The sequence below is a fragment of the Saccostrea cucullata genome, unplaced genomic scaffold, assembly GCF_032062105.1.
Source record: "Saccostrea cucullata isolate Sc308-1 unplaced genomic scaffold, CSIRO_AGI_Scuc_v1 ctg1944, whole genome shotgun sequence".
Lineage (NCBI taxonomy): Eukaryota > Metazoa > Mollusca > Bivalvia > Ostreida > Ostreidae > Saccostrea > Saccostrea cuccullata.
Genome location: NW_026922325.1, coordinates 1 through 16,523, shown reverse-complemented (window position 1 = coordinate 16,523; position 16,523 = coordinate 1). Strand labels below are relative to the sequence as shown.

The window sequence follows — 16,523 nt, the reverse complement described above, 5'->3', positions numbered from 1 at the left end:
CCGGGCTTGCTTCGGATGCTGAATCTGACCTACATTTTCCGGTTGAGTGAACAGGTTAAAGTTTTTGCTGCAGGTCTCATTGCCAAGTAACTATAAGCCCTATGTTGACCAAACTTGCATGGATGATACATCTAAGGATGCACACTACCGGGCTTGCTTCGGATGCTGAATCTGACCTACATTTTCCGGTTGAGTGAACAGGTTAAAGTTTTTTGTGCAGGTCTCATTGCCAAGTAACTATAAGCCCTATGTTGACCAAACTTGCATGGATGATACATCTAAGGATGGATACTACCGGGCTTGCTTCGGATGCTGAATCTGACCTACATTTTGCGGTTGAGTGAACAGGTAAAAGTTTTTGGTGCAGGTCTCATTTCCAAGGAACTATAAGCCCTATGTTGACCAAACTTGCATGGATGATACATCTAAGGATGCATACTACCGGGCTTGCTTCGGATGCTGAATCTGACCTACATTTTCCGGTTGAGTGAACAGGTTAAAGTTTTTGGTGTAGGTTTCATTTCCAAGTAACTATGAGACCTATGTTGACCAAACTTGCTTGGATGATACATCTAAGGATGCATACTACTGGGCTTGCTTCGGATGCTGAATCTGACCTACATTTTGCGGTTGAGTGAACAGGTTAAAGTTTTTGGTGCAGGTTTCATTTCCAAGTAACTATAAGCCATATGTTGACCAAACTTGCATGGATGATACATCTAAGGATGCAAACTACCAGGCTTGCTTTGGATGCTGAATCTGACCTACATTTTGCGGTTGAGTAAACAGGTTAAAGTTTTCATCAAGAGATAAAAATTCTCAAATTTGCTTCAGATGCTGGATTTTGATTACATTTTCATGAAGAAGAACTAGTTTAAATTGTTTATGTAGGTCTATTTCAAAGTATCAGATCAAAATTGCTTAAATATTTTCATTTTTGGAATGTACACTTTTTGTTGGTTAATTGTGTGACTTTGCCTTACTTAAAGACAACATTCGTTGAGGTGAGCTCTGTAATCTCTGATTACCTATGTTTAATCTTAGTACTAAATATTATGCAGAATAATATACATATGCTTGTATTATAAAAAAAAAATTATTCGAAAAAATAAAGGCGATAAAAATTTTGAATATCAAGATTTAGCTTAATCATGTTTATATAATTTACATGTATACTAGTATATCAAAATAAATGAAACATTTAAAATAATAATAAAATATTTTATTTGACAACCAACATCTTGGTGCAGGTGCTTCTATTTGTACTGTCCAGTGAAACAATGAAATGCTCTGCATGACATATTTTCATTATTATTTATACACATGTGAACACTATATAAAATTTTTAACTGACACGAAAAAATATACATCTCTGTATATAAATCCATTTTGAACAAACTTTCAAAGGAGAAAATGGCACGTTTCTTTTGTTATAACGCCCTGAAAAAAGAAAATACACAGTAATCAAATATAAAAAAAAAACAGCATCAAATAGGCCACACAAATAAACTATTAGCATTAAAATTATTTCCCCAAGAAAGAGTCCAAAAAAACTACATTCATTGTTAAAAATAAAAACACTTTTATTGCTAAACTGTGCACATGCTTAACTAAAATTTCTGTGCATTCTTTTACCTTTAAATTTCAGTGATCAATTAACATAAATCAAAATTAATAAATTAATTTAATATGAAAAACGGGAAGATATAAATATGAATGTTTCAAAGGCGCTTGATGTTTTTAACCTTTCTTTTCATAAATAAAAATTCCCTGAACCGCATGCATATAGTATGGGGAATTTTTTATTCTTGTAAAGAAAGGTTAAAAACGTCATGCGCGTGTGGAATGTAATATTCAAAAACAAATGCAGAAAATAGCTGAAATAATTGATAAAGAATGTCTGATTGCTGACAAATTTACGTCACCTGTCATTTTCCCATGTGCACATTTTATAATACAGCCATAAAAGAATCGATCTCCTGTGGTCTATATGTAGACCAACATTCTTGCATTTATTTTGTCATAATATAGTTATATTTGTCTGAAAAGACGTCATATTGAGACATTTTGTAACATTAAAATATAATTATACATGTACATTTGGATATAGCGGACAGCTAGTATTCAAGCTCAAAGTCTGTTTAAACAAAACAAATCGGGAGCAGAGTCAAAAGCATCATATTTTTGATCAGGTGCCATATGGAGGAAAAACATCCGCAGTTGATAGGCCACATCCGCTGTGTGCCCCTTGTCATGATCGGGCGTAAATAATACCCTAACAATTAATATATGAAAAACACCAGTCAGCATTAGACCTAATGGTAGACTGTATTTGCTTATCGAATAGTGGAACGTGCGAGAATATGATTACAAAATTTAATAAGACTGTTGAACTCCTTGTTTTATCAACTTGTTGATCAGTACCTTGCCTCATTTGAAAATTGAGCGTACGTGCTTGAGCATGCTTTTGCTTACTGAATCAAGAGGGAGAAATTATAACCCCCTGATATGGGTACATATTGCTTTGTAAGAAATGGAAGTTGTCAATGAAAAAGTTGATCATCACGTTACGGTTAATCATAAAGTTTCTTTGTAAGTTTTTATCTTGTATAATATCAAAATATAAAAATATGTCAGACTCTGTGGTGTCAAGATATGAATGGAAGTAACTATAAAGTTGAAAACAAAGAAATATAAAAAAAAATTACACTCTGATCTAAAAATATTTGCTACTTCTGCCTCCTTTCCATGTCCATTTTCATCTCCAAGCAGGATAGACAGCAATGGCGACCCCAATGGGAACAGAAGAGTTCAGCCTCAGTGACGTCATACAGTCGTCTGTAGAACGAACAGTTATCATCACCGATCTGTTTATCTAAGCAGGCATAGTTACCTAAAGAAATGATGAAAAAATTGAGTTAGTTAAGAAATTTAAAGTTTAATATGATGTACTTGTAGGCCCTACATCTAAGCTAAAAAAAAAAAAAATCAGTTGTTCGTGTCTTAGGGATGTTCTTTCATCACTCGAAAAACTTCATGAAAACGTCGCAAAGTTAGAAAATATTTACATCCACTGAATTTTCTCTTGAGCAAAGGCTGTTCCATGAATGACGTACTAGGATGTATCAATAATACAATTATTAATTTATTAATTAATACTTTTAAATGAATATTTATGTAGATATAGATTTAAATAATAAAACGTTTGGGGTTTTTTTTGTTTTGTTTTGTTTTGTTTTTTTGGTTATTAGTACGAAAATTAACGTCGCAGCTATTGCAGAAAAAATTACATAACCCGCTAATTCTATATTTAGATAAACGCTAGTTTTGATATCTTGAAAAATAATTCTGATATTAACTTAAGGTATTCTTTAGTGGAACAAAATTTACTTTTTATTAAGAGTTTTGAAACAAGGCACTCTCAAAAGGCATCCTTAAACTATTATTAATGCATTCAATGTATATAGAAGTTCAGTTAAGAAAGCGCGACAAATTTTATTCAGACAACGAAAGAAATAAACAGTACGTATTGGAAATCTTGCAAATAATTGTACAAATTCTTTAAACGATTCCTCACAGCTAGTGGATGCTTTCTTTTATCACAATTATTATTACAAATGAATTCAGATTCTTCTAAAAAAGGAGTAATGCATTCACGAAAAAACCCATACTTTTTTTTATTTACAGATTGTATCAAACTGTCAATTACATAGTATATATATATAGCAAAAAACAAATCTACACAATATTACCTAACTGAGGAAATGACACTGCCACGTGTACCTCCAAACAGACTAGGCACGCCCACACAACAGAGTATATCTTCATTGCTGGTACAGTTGTAAGCAACAGTCTTCTCTCTCCTATTTCTGAAGGGTGGGGGTTAATCGGTCCAAGTTCTCTATAAGACAACACTAACTGTCAATGACCCACATTCCATGAATTTCTTTTCACTTGTTATTTTTGAATTTTTATGCAAATCTTGTAACATGATTAATCAGTTCGTCTGTTTGAGTTTCCTTAGGAGTGGATAATCATGTAGATTATTACAGAATTTGGAGGGAAAATGGCTCGTTTTAATTTGTGTCTGTGCGTAAATCTTGTTTTGCGGAATTCTTCTGCATGTTTACGCAATAACTATCGTCATTTCAGGTTTATACATTTGAGGTTTTTCTAAACTGTTACTTTATTGAGAAAAAACAGGTATGGTGTTCCCATTTGGCCACCTAACTTTAAGGTACATGTAGATATGAACAAAGTACATGTATATAAATGTTTCACATGCTTTTCAAAATACATTATGAGAGAAAAAAATATCCTAAACCTCTTTCGGATTTATCCACTTTTTGCCTTTTCTTTCCCGCATAAGCTTACACTTGAGTATAACAGAAATTTTGAAGAGGCGTTTAAGGTGATAAAAATATCACACCATTATACATTTATTGACTGAGGTCGAGGGCAACATGGGTTTTGTCGGACCCAAGAACCAAACTGTCTGCCTGAGGCCGTTAGGCCGAAGGCAGACAGTTTGGTTGAAGGGTCGACAAAATGCATTTTGCCCGAGAACTCAGTCAATTTATGTTTTGTTATTTTTGTTAAACCTTTCATCTCATTTTATTTTTTGCCATACATGTATTTTGTACGGTCTTCCGTGATGAAACATATCAGGTCAGTCACTGTTGAACACCAACGAATGAAAATGAGATTAAGCTCCGCCCATTCTGTGACGTAAGCGGTCCAACATCTCATTCAGCGGTCTAACATCGATTTTTATATGCCCGCTCACCAAAACATTAGAAATGTTAGACTTTTTTTTGTATAGAATTGTATAGGAACAAATTTTTAAAGGTATAACAATGTCTTCTATTCTTTCTATCAAAGCACCACAAAAAAGATTTTAAGAAAAATATTTTTCAATTCAACAATGATATATTTCAATGATAAAAGGACGAACAGATATTATTTATTTCTCAAACGAGACCGGCGAATGACAAATGAGTTAACGATACAAGGATATTAATATTCCATTTAAAGGCAATATTTCTCATATTTTACTGTCGATACAATCTCCTTGTGTATCTTACATCGAATGGTGAATGAATGTTGACTGATATTTCACACAAACTGGTAGGCCATTATATTCTCAGAGTGACTAGGGGCATGTAGCGGTTGTGTTCGAAACCTTCATGAAACCTGATCCTATTACTATTTTATAAGTCTGTGGTAGCTCTGCTCAATGACACTCAAGTTGGAGCATGATTACTATCGTTATCTTTATACTTCACAGTTTGACCAGCATATAAATCTTATTTTAAAAAAATGAAAATTTCAGATGCTCTTCAAAGCAATGCGTACTTTCATTTTGAAAAGAGCCGTGCATGAAAAAATCTTCTTAGGAACAACAAATTCAATTGGAGTTGTATCATATTTATTTACCAATGACAAAATAATTACATGCTCAATATCCAACTACCTACTCTATACAATGAAATAATTCCAAAAGGTAGTATCCATATATTTTCTAAATACTTTCATTATCAAAGATTACACATCTATCTATCAATAGCATAATCAGTATTACAACCATCAACGGACATATGCACGTGAAACAAATACATGTACACAATTATACAAAATTAAATACATAACATAATTTATCCAAGGTTAGTGTAGGCACAAGTGAGGCGAAACCTCTCGGAATGAATATAAATATAAAACGTATAAAAAATTGAGGTAGTTATTTTCATAAACAATATTTCTTCAGTTTTTTAGTCTCCCACGTGGCGCAGTGGTTAGAGCGTCTGTTCTAGTGTTGTAAGGTAAGGGGTTGATTTTTACGTCGCGGGTTCAAATCTCACTGTGGGACGTGCTTCGGATGAGACCGTATAAACCGAGGCCCCGTGTCGAAGTAGGGGCTGGCACGAAAGAGATCCCTCCTTGCTCAATGGCCCTGAGTACCGGGTAATAGCTTCATTTTAGTTGTAAAACGTCATTTTATTGGGTGAAAGATTAAATTCATTTTGTAAGTTAACATAACTTGCCTACATGTACGTCACAATGAGTTACTTCAAAAACGTACTACTCCGCTTGACGTTACTTTTAAAATGCCCCAGGTTATCTTATATCGTATAACAAAAGTTGAAATAAGCTTCATTCCTTTTTAGCACAAAATTTGCAGCTCTCTATCGGCAAGTGGTGGCGTCTTCATATGAGTGTAAAATTCTCGAGAGGGACGTTAAACAATATACAATCAATCAATCTGCGGTTTTTGATTGGCAAATTAGAAAGAGGGGGTTGGGTTGAGTCGTTCATTTGGTCATTTTTATACATTGTTTTAATAAGGCACGGGAGAAAATCACATCTTTATACTGATCGACACCACATTGTCTCCAGTATTTTCTAGATCCCCAGTGGTGTCGTTTGCTTTGGTCTCGTTGTCGGAACCCTTTTCAGAGGAGGCCTTTTCCGATTCTGTCGGCTGCTTATCGGGAGCAGACGTTCCTAGCTCTTTATCTTCCTTGGAACCTTCTTCTACTTGTTTAAGCGGAAGGTTGTTCTTTTCATCAAGTTTGATCTTGGCTTCATCATCGTTCGATTTTTCTTCGTCATTTTCAGATTCGCTATGCATCATGGGGCCGATAATTGACAAGAAAAGAGGTAAAACCCATAGAGCGTGAAACAGACCGAAAATCATCACTATTAGCATAAGCTTAAAGAAAGACAAGAAAATGTAACTTTTGGAAAATATCAACATGAGAATTCCCAAGATGGACGATAAAGCAGAATTGAATATTGGACCCCCAGACCGAGACAGTGCCTGATGGACCTTTTCTTTCCTTGTTTTACCCGAAACAGACATGTAGGCATGGCAGATGTGGGCGGTGAAATCGACCGAAAATCCAACAGTCATAATAAGATCAATCATTGTAATAGAACTCAAGGTCAGGTCTAAGAAGTGCATGAAACCCACGATACCCAACAGGATGATTACCAAGGTTACGGTTACCATGACAACAAGGAATATATTTGGCATAAATATGGTTGTTACAACCATCATGACCGCAACAGCGATGCCCAGAGTCTGCATGGTGGCTGGAAATATCTGTACATACTGTTCATAAAAAATAAACCCAGGGGTGTACGCAAACACTGAGAATTGACATTCGGATGCCAGTTTTCTTACATTTTGCATCAAGTTTCCGCTGTCTGTGGTACTCAGCATAGGTTCCGACATAACGTAAAATCGGGAAGCAATAATAGAGGTTTCCGAACTATCAAATGCTACATCGTTAGCGAGGTCTGGGCGATACTGCATAAACTGTTTAAGACCATTAATAAAGCTTGATTTGGAGGAATTATTAAACTGAGAAGACTGAGAGTAGGCATCTAACCAGAATCTATCAAAGCGAGGAGAAATGTAAGCATTGTCCTTTACCTTTTTAATATAAGAAGCTATTTCGTTTTGGACTTCCTGTGTATGATAATTCAGTGTTTTGTCAAAATTGAACGAAACTGGTATCACTTCGTCAAAATACTGCTTGTTCCAAACATTATACTTGTACAAGTAGGACTTTTCTGAAACGAGATTTTGTAGTTCAAGACCTTGCTGAAGATTCAAACTTCCATAAATGGAGAACCCTAAATACGTCAGAAACACTAACGAAATGAAAATCTTTCCAACAAAATTACCCACTAAGAATTGACAAAACTTGGTCGGGTATTTCTGAATGAAGTTGCTGTAATCTTCCGGAGTGTTAGCGGGTCTCCCAGCACAACAGCACTGGAACAGGGTGGATCGCCCTTCTTCTTTCAGTTCTTCTTTGGATTTCGTTTTCAAACAAGTGAAGGCGTGTCGTGAATTTTCAGCTCGTCGTTCGTTAATAACCATACAAGGCACGAACAAAGTCAGCTGATTCATGTAACAGAAACACACGGCGACTCCTAAAATAAAGCAGGAAAACAAGAAATGAAACAGGTTTGATGAAGTCTTGAAATATAACGACGGAAAATCATCGAATGAAAATATAGACGGTGTACCTTGAATAGGGTTTGTAATTCATGTTATACGTAGTATATGAGGTTTGCATAATTATATAGATTTATACTAGGAAAATGAAACAGGAGATTGCATTATAGAAATACAATGATTTGGTAACATAAGGAGTGCAGTAACCACTTTAAATATAATCTTATTTTAACTTAAATACATGAACATGTGATTCACTAGATAATTCATAACACTGACAGCACTATATGGTTATTTTATATACATTGCATCTAATACATTTTACCTGTATATATTGAAAAATTCCTTATGCTAATAAAAATTGAGCTGGATCCTATGCCAAAGGCTAGAAAATCTGTCAAAGACGTGATAGAAATTGAGACACCGCTGGTTGCCATGGCAAAGGAGATCCGTTGCTGGATGGTTGTAGGTGTTCCGTCACTTCCGGTGAGTGGTGCATCTGCCAGACCCGAGAGCAAAATAAAGACGTCGTCTAACCCGATACCTAAATAGGTAATACATTGTAATGAATAAGGAGAATTATTACGAAAGATAGAGAGAGAACAAGACATAATGTGTAGCATACTCCTGTTTGTAGTACAACATATACATTTTTGTTGTTTTATATAATACATGTTCTTGGTACGTGTAAAACATCAAGAGAAAAGCATACAAAGTCACAGTATTAAAGAATTTCTTAACATCTTTTGACCATAGACACGTTTTAAAACATTCTTCAGATAACGTATCAACTAAAGTTTCATGTAATGAAATCGTTCCCTATATAGTAAAAGTATTTTAATTTAGAGCATTTTAATTTAAGGTAATTGGCGTGTATTCTTTGAAGAGATTTTGGCAGAATTTATCATCTGCTTAATATTTAACGCATTCATAAATGAGTTGCAGCAAATTCAAATTTTGCCAAATATCGTACATGCTAAATTTTGATACTGTATGTTTTACGTACCTAATATAAGGAACGGCATGACACCCACTAGGGAAACATACTCCACTCCAATGGCTGCTGTCAGTCCAAAAGAACCCAGGATTGCCAGTACTGTAGCCAGAACACCTGCTCGACCCAAATTCGAGCGGTCTGCAATGCAGTTGATCCGTGTGCCAGTTGTTGCAAATGAAGCATAGGTTAACATAATTGTAAAGGTGAGTGATATCCAAAGGATATCTCCCGACACGTTACTGTCGAGTTCGATATCCAGTGACTGGGACGTTGATATCGCGATATCCAGAATTGATGATTCATAGGTTTTCATTTTTGAAATAAATTCTCTTTCCCATAGTTTAGCTGTTTCGTTGTTAAGGAGAAGGGAATACTGCAAACGGATCAAGCCGGCAGATATCAAAGTTCTGTTCACATGGCGTGCTTCGCCCAGGCTCCGGGAAATGTCTCTTCTCTCATACACTGGGAAAGAAACCCGTCCTTTGTTGAATGCAGTCAAAAATATATCAGTGATAATTTGTTCACCTGATACCAAGCAAGATCCTCTTCTTTTGGCACACACGTCAATCAGAGTTACATTTGACAAGATAGAAATAGAATTTTGTATAAAGTTATCAATATCTTTTATTTCGTCAATATACTTTTTTTGAAGGATATTTTCGCCTAACTTGGTTCGAAAAAGGATTTCTGTTGGAAAATTAACTTCAATTTGTGCCAGAGGATCGAAATTTTCCCTATAATTCATCTCAAATAAACTTCTAGCCTTGTCACGGTCAATGATGGCTTGACTGTTTAAGGGTGTATACAACACTTCTGTGCTGCCCTCACTCTGTAAACGTAACAAACCGACTCCAAGAAGCAGATTCGCTGATATAGAGCAGATTAGAACTGGCCAGGGATATTTGGAAACGAAGGCCCCGTATTTGGCAAAGAGTTTGCTCACAGCCTCTTCATACCTCGCGTAACATCCCATGTTTGTATTTCTGAAATAAATCCGATATTAAATAAAGAATATTGCAAATAAAGAGAGGATATCAAAAAACTGAAATGTTCAAATCATCTAATCTTGCTAGTTTTTAAAGAACTCAACCTTGCGACGTATTAGCAAAATTCTGAATTTACGGTAATCATATAGTTCATTGCTTTCATAAATCAGGAAAAAATACAAACATACTCAGATTTCACGCTACTGTTAAGATATCATCATCCCTTATTCTTTTTTTCATAACAAGGTATTTTGATTTAAGCTGTGTAGATAGCGATCGAGTGACAACGGGCAGCCGAGGTGAAGGGGTGTGTAGAGAATAGCTAATTGGCGAGTTCACCTTGAGTGACTGTAATCTTTCTTTGTTCGGGGTATTGAAGGAAATGTTTATTATCTGTCATTATTCGCTTGTTTTTTGTCCGGTCAGTAACTTGTTCTTTAAGGTGAATACAATTTTGAAAATTATCCGCTAATTATTTTCATGAAAAGATAATTAAATAGTTAAAAATGTTTATTCAAATTTGAAACAACATTAAAAAGAATTCAGTGCACCCTGGCAAACTGATAAAAACTTTTTTTCCGAAAAAGTAAAAGAATACATCTATTAGTTACAATAGAAAAAAAACCTTCGACATTTCAAAGAGTACAGAACGTGTCTATTTTGTAGACTTCCTTACTCTTAACTTCATATTACACTTTCATATTGGTGAAAGTTTTGTATACCGAAACTGATGACAATATCTAAAGATAGAGTGCATGTAAAAATTTCAATCATATACACATATTAGTTGTTGGGTATATGGAAAAACCAAATGTAATTATAAACAATTATAAACACATTCTCCATCATCATCATCATCATCATCATCATCAACAACAACAACAACAATATTATCGATAAATAGTTTATATGAACTCATTTTGAAAGCTATCCGAGACGTTTTCCAGTTTGTGATGTTTTAATTAAGTAAAATTAATTTGTATAATTTATACAAATTAAGAACATACAATGCATTAGAAACGTGTTCGATATAAGACACTGCTATCATAATAGACTTACCCTAACAGGGAAGAATCCTGCAAATCAATAAACAGTACCTTTGTTGGCTTTATAAGATACGATCTTACAAACATGGATGACAAGCAGATTTTTAATAAAAACTCGTCAAAAACTAATCCGTGTAATTAGCGGTAACTGAAACCGAGAGTATACTAAACCTGTCGAAGCTCGGGTAAATGGCCTGAGTTTAGGGATACACGGAGGGTAATTTCCTTCAGATTTCTATGATGTACGCCATGATATATACAATAGAAAAAACAATTTAATATAACATATAAAAATGTTTGTCTGATTCCAGAAATCGATGACACCCGGGTATAATTATACAGGGATGTACAATACGTTGTCAGATTACGGTAAATGAACAGATATGAACTTGAAATATAAAAAAATTACACTACTACAATATCAGAATTGATATTAAAGTTCTTTTGGACAATAAACCCACTCCTATTTGTTTTACTCTAGCTATATCAGCCATTTGTAATAAGAACTGTCATTTTTCTAGTTTATTGGTACATGTTTTATCTCTATGGTTCTTACTTAACAACTTTCTTGTTGAAACCAAAGCTACATTTTACAGCACTGACATTCATGTAGATGCGTGAAATGAATATATTGCATATATACAAATTGTGTTTACAGCATTAAATTTTCTAATATTGATAAAGAGAAGTTTCGATTTTTCATTTATATGTCATTAGCGAACACCATTTACATAATAAGCCTAATTTTTAAAAGAAAACTAAAGTTAAATTTGGTAATATTTTTACATATAATAATTGGGAATATACAGTTTTTTCTTCCATTTTGATCTTTCAACTAGTAACAATCTTTAATAGTGTGAAACTCACCATGCAGTCGCCACCTATATTGTTTTTTAAACAAAAGATCTTACAATACCTTCCCATCTCCCAGTTTCAATTTATATTTTAGTTCTGAATATGGTTTAATGTGTTCCTTAATATAGTCGATTAAGGTACAATCTGCACAAAATCGATATCCAAAATTTAAATTCGTAAATGGATTACAGTCATGACACTCCTTTTGAAGAATTGTTTCAATGGAAAGAGTGAAGATTAAAAGAGTGAAGAATAATGCCATACTTTGGTACAATACCACTATTTCTATGCCTAGTTTTGCTTTTAAAATATACAAAACCCCCAGAGCTTCCTGGGGCTTTGCCCCCTGGGCCCCCCTCATTTAAAGTATGGTATAACTATATAGTATTAATGGTGTCATACTCTGGTACATAACTAACCAATGAATACTAGTACCACTATTATTGTGCCTGGTTATACTCTTAAAATACACGAAAACCCAGGAGCTTCCGGGGGCTTCGCCCCCTTGGCCCCCATCAGGACTTCGCCCTGGACCCTGGCCTGAATGAAGTTATGCCCCCCAATCACAAATCCTGTATCCGCCCATGCATTAATGGAATGTATGAAATTACGAGAAAAACCCTTTCCTTAGAGAAAAAAATAATCTCGGAAAAAATTATTCTTTTATTAAAATGTAAGATGGTATTCGTGGGATTCGAACCCGAGCAATAAAAATCCGGAGTATCATCTTGTTTCGAGACTAACGCGCTATCTATTAATCTACATGTATGCCAAATTCATAAAAATGAGCTAAACATAGTTTCACAGTCGATAAACTAGGTTTATCGGTGGTAAACTATAGTTTACGGACTGTAAACTATAGTTAACAATGTTAATCTATATTTTACATCTGTAAACCATAGTTAACGCGATAATCTATGTTTCAGATCCGTAAACTATATTAAAACAATCATCTGCGATTGCAAAACATAGATTATCTGATAAATACAGTTTCACAATTTGTAAACAATACAAAAATGAGATAAACATAGTTTCACAGTCGATAAACTAGGTTTATCGGTTGTAAACTATAGTTTACGGACTGTAAACTATAGTTAACAACGTTAATCTATATTTTACATCCGTAAACCATAGTTAACGCGATAATCTATGTTTCACAACCGTAAACTATACTTAAAACTGAAAACAATCATTTGCGATTGCAAAACATAGATTATCTGATAAATACAGTTTCACGATTTGTAAACTATAGTTTACAAACTGTTAACTATAGTTAACGATCTGATAAATATAGTTTCACGATTTGTGAAAGTATGATTAACAACTCTTAGCTATAGTTTACGATTGTAAACTATAGTTTACAAACGTGAATCTATGTTTATCAACAAAATCTATTGTTAACGCTTATTACAGACAGATAAACTTAGATTATCATTCGTAAACTATAGTTAACAACCGTTAAATATAGTTTTACAGATGAAAACTATACTTAACGAATCGTTAACTATACTTAACGAATCGTTAACTATAGTTTACGGTTTGTAAACTACAGTTTACAGTCGATAAACCTGGTTTATCAATTGTGAAACTAGGTATCTCATTTTTGTGAATTTGGCGTGTCATAGATAAAATATAGTTTCACGATTTGTGAAACTATGATTAACAACTCTTAACTATAGTTCACGATTGTAAATTATAGTTTACAGACCTGAATCTATGTTTATCTACAAAATCTATTGTTAACGTTTTATTACAGACAGATAAACTTAGATTAGCAATCCTAAAATATAGTTAACAACCGTTAAATATAGTGTATAGTTATACAGATGAAAACTATAGGTTACGAATTGTTAACTATAGCTCACGGTTTGTAAACTATAGTTTTCAATCGATAAACCTAGTTTTATCAACTGTGTAACTATGTTTAGCTCAGTTTTGTGAATTTGGCGTGCCATATACACTGTACATGGCTGATGTTAAAATGGGACATTTAAATCATGTTTTTTATATGACTTTTGACTTAATGGACTTAAAGTATTTCTTTGAAAGATGCAAATGTCTTGTCATAAAAGTTGTACTTTTCAAGTATAGTGGGTCTTTGCTCCATGTTTTTGAAACAAAAAATGTACATTTTATTGCAAACTTTTAGGATTATCTTTCAAACCAGAAGTCTCTGTCGAGACTGTAGCTCTACTGGTTTGTACTTATAACAAAGGATAAGAAAAGAAGCCATTGCAATCAGACCAAAACTGTAGAAGGAGTGATGTTTTAAAGGAATTTCACGGACATTTCTATTTTTAGTACTAATGGCAACATCATTCATCAAAATCAAAAACCGATGCACTATTTAATGTATCTTAGTGTAGTCTAGTTGTGTGCCACGTTAAATTGAAATCAGACCAAAACTGTAGAAGGAGTGGTGTTTTAAAGGAATTTCACAGAAAATTCCATTTTTAGTAACCACGGCAACACCATTCATCGAAATCAAATACCGATGCACAGAATTATGTGTCTTAGTGTAGTCTACTTGTGTGCCAAGTTACATTGAAATCGGACCAAAACTGTAGGAGGAGTAGCATTTTGAAAAATTGTTTACAGACAGAAAGACAGACAGACGGACGGACGACAGACACCTTACTATTGCATAAGCTCTTCTGGTCTCTGACCAGTAGAGCTAAAAACCGATGCACAGAATTATGTAATATCTTAGTATAGTCTACTTGTGTGCCAAATTATATTGTAATCGGACCAAAACTGTAGGAGGAGTAGCATTTTAAAAGAATTTCTCAGAAATTTCTATTTTTAGTAACCATGGCAACACCGTTCATCGAAAGCGAAAACCAATGCACAAAATTATGTATCTTAGTGTAGTCTACTTGTGTGCCAAGTTATATTGAAATTAGACCAAAACTGTAGGAGGAGTAGCATTTAGAAAGAATTTAACAGAAATTTCTATTTTTAGTAACCATGGCAACACCGTTAATCGAAATCAAAAACCCATGCACAGAATTATGTATCTTAGTGTAGTCTACTTGTGTGCCAAGTAATATTGAAATTGGACCAAAACTGTGGGAGGAGTAGCATTTCGAAAGAATTTCACAGAAATTTCTATTTTTAGTAACCACGGCAACACCATTCATCGAAATCAAAAACCAATGCACTATTTAATGTATCTTAGTGTAGTCTACTTGTGTCCCAAGTAATATTGAAATTGGACCAAAACTGTAGGAGGAGTAGCATTTCGAAAGAATTTCACAGAAATTTCTATTTTTAGTAACCACGGCAACACCGTTCATCGAAATCAAAAACTGATGCACAGAATTATGTATCTTAGTGTAGTCTACTTGTGTGCCAAGTTATACTGAAATCGGACCAAAACTGTAGGAGGAGTAGCATTTCGAAAGAATTTCACAGAAATTTCTATTTTTAGTAACCACGGAAACACCGTTCATCGAAATCAAAAACTGATGCACAGAATTATGTATCTTAGTGTAGTCTACTTGTGTGCCAGGTTATATTGAAATCGGACCAAAACTGTAGGAGGAGTAGCATTTTGAAAAATTGTTTACAGACAGACAGACGGACGACGGACGCATAACTATCGCATAAGCTCTTCTGGTCTCTGACCAGTAGAGCTAAAAATGGAGCAAAGACCGACCCACTCATATTGAAAAATTTTATCAAAGTATGAGAAAATCTTTTTTTTTTCTTTTTGGTGCGTGTGTTTTTCCATAGGCAAATAATTTCATTCTTCGTTGGATTCTTGTAAATGGTAGAGATTCTACCATTCTCTAACCAGAGTTGTCTTCCGCTACGCTCTCTAACCAGAGTTGTCTTCCGCTACGCTCACTACACCTCTGTCAACGCTCGTTGTACAAGATTCTTGTACAAATTTTAAATGGTGAAAATTTGAAGTTATAATAGTAATTAATTGTTGTAATTATTGATAAAGATGATAATTCATCATTTATTTCAAACATATATTCCCTCAAAACGACTTATTTTCAAAGTTTTAAGGGAACTATTTTGCGGAGTAAAAATTAAAATCTTAATTAAAAAATCCTTTTAAGGTGTAACAAATTAAAAAAATTATTGTTTTCCGATGAGAAATATAATTATAAACGACTATTAATACAATTTTTAATCATTTACAATTTTTCCAAGTATCTTGTAAAACAAGCGTTGACAGAGGTGTGTGTGGGAGCGTAGCGGGAACGACAACTCTGGATAGAGAATGGAGATTCTACATGAAGTATACTTTAGTGTTAGATTTAATATCAAAGAAAATTTGGATATATTAAATTGAGATTTAATTTTTCGCTTCATGTTTGTAGCACTATAGACACTTCGTTCACCTTATTCCCCATCTTTATAAAAAATATATAGACACATTAAAAGAGTTGTTTACCATAAAAAGAGAATACACCTTTATTTTTCATGCAAAAATCGATTTAAAACTTCCAGTGAAACCGAAACTTGAGACATTTCACAACAATTCTTTATTGAAACATACACAGACAAGCACCTGCCGCTGAGAATGACCCCAGCACGCTGAGGTCAGTGGCCTTTTCTGGTGGCTTACTTGCTGGATAACTCAACACCATCTGGCATTCCGATCATGTCACAAAATTCTCTGCTCTGCGGCTAATAAAGAAAACGAACAACAAAATTAA

At 34.1% G+C, this 16,523-nt stretch overlaps 1 protein-coding gene and 1 long non-coding RNA gene across 2 annotated transcripts in view; both read right to left on the bottom strand.

The window, feature by feature from the left end:
* Nucleotides 1-9,936, bottom strand: part of LOC134261614 (uncharacterized) — a 64,156-nt gene extending 54,220 nt beyond the window's left edge. Inside the window, exons 1-5 of the mRNA XM_062744038.1 lie at nucleotides 8,973-9,936; nucleotides 8,292-8,510; nucleotides 6,360-7,941; nucleotides 3,753-3,901; nucleotides 2,734-2,893 (exon numbers count right to left, since the gene is read on the bottom strand). Of these exons, the coding sequence (XP_062600022.1) occupies nucleotides 2,734-2,893; nucleotides 3,753-3,901; nucleotides 6,360-7,941; nucleotides 8,292-8,510; nucleotides 8,973-9,936 (3,074 nt within the window). The remainder of the gene's footprint in view (nucleotides 1-2,733; nucleotides 2,894-3,752; nucleotides 3,902-6,359; nucleotides 7,942-8,291; nucleotides 8,511-8,972) is intronic.
* LOC134261617 (uncharacterized) lies at nucleotides 1,208-3,899 on the bottom strand. Its single transcript, XR_009990855.1, has 3 exons — nucleotides 3,753-3,899; nucleotides 2,709-2,893; nucleotides 1,208-1,440 (listed from the first exon to the last, which is right to left on the bottom strand). It is a non-coding gene; the product is annotated as an uncharacterized LOC134261617 (long non-coding RNA).
* Nucleotides 9,937-16,523: the final 6,587 nt, after the last annotated feature.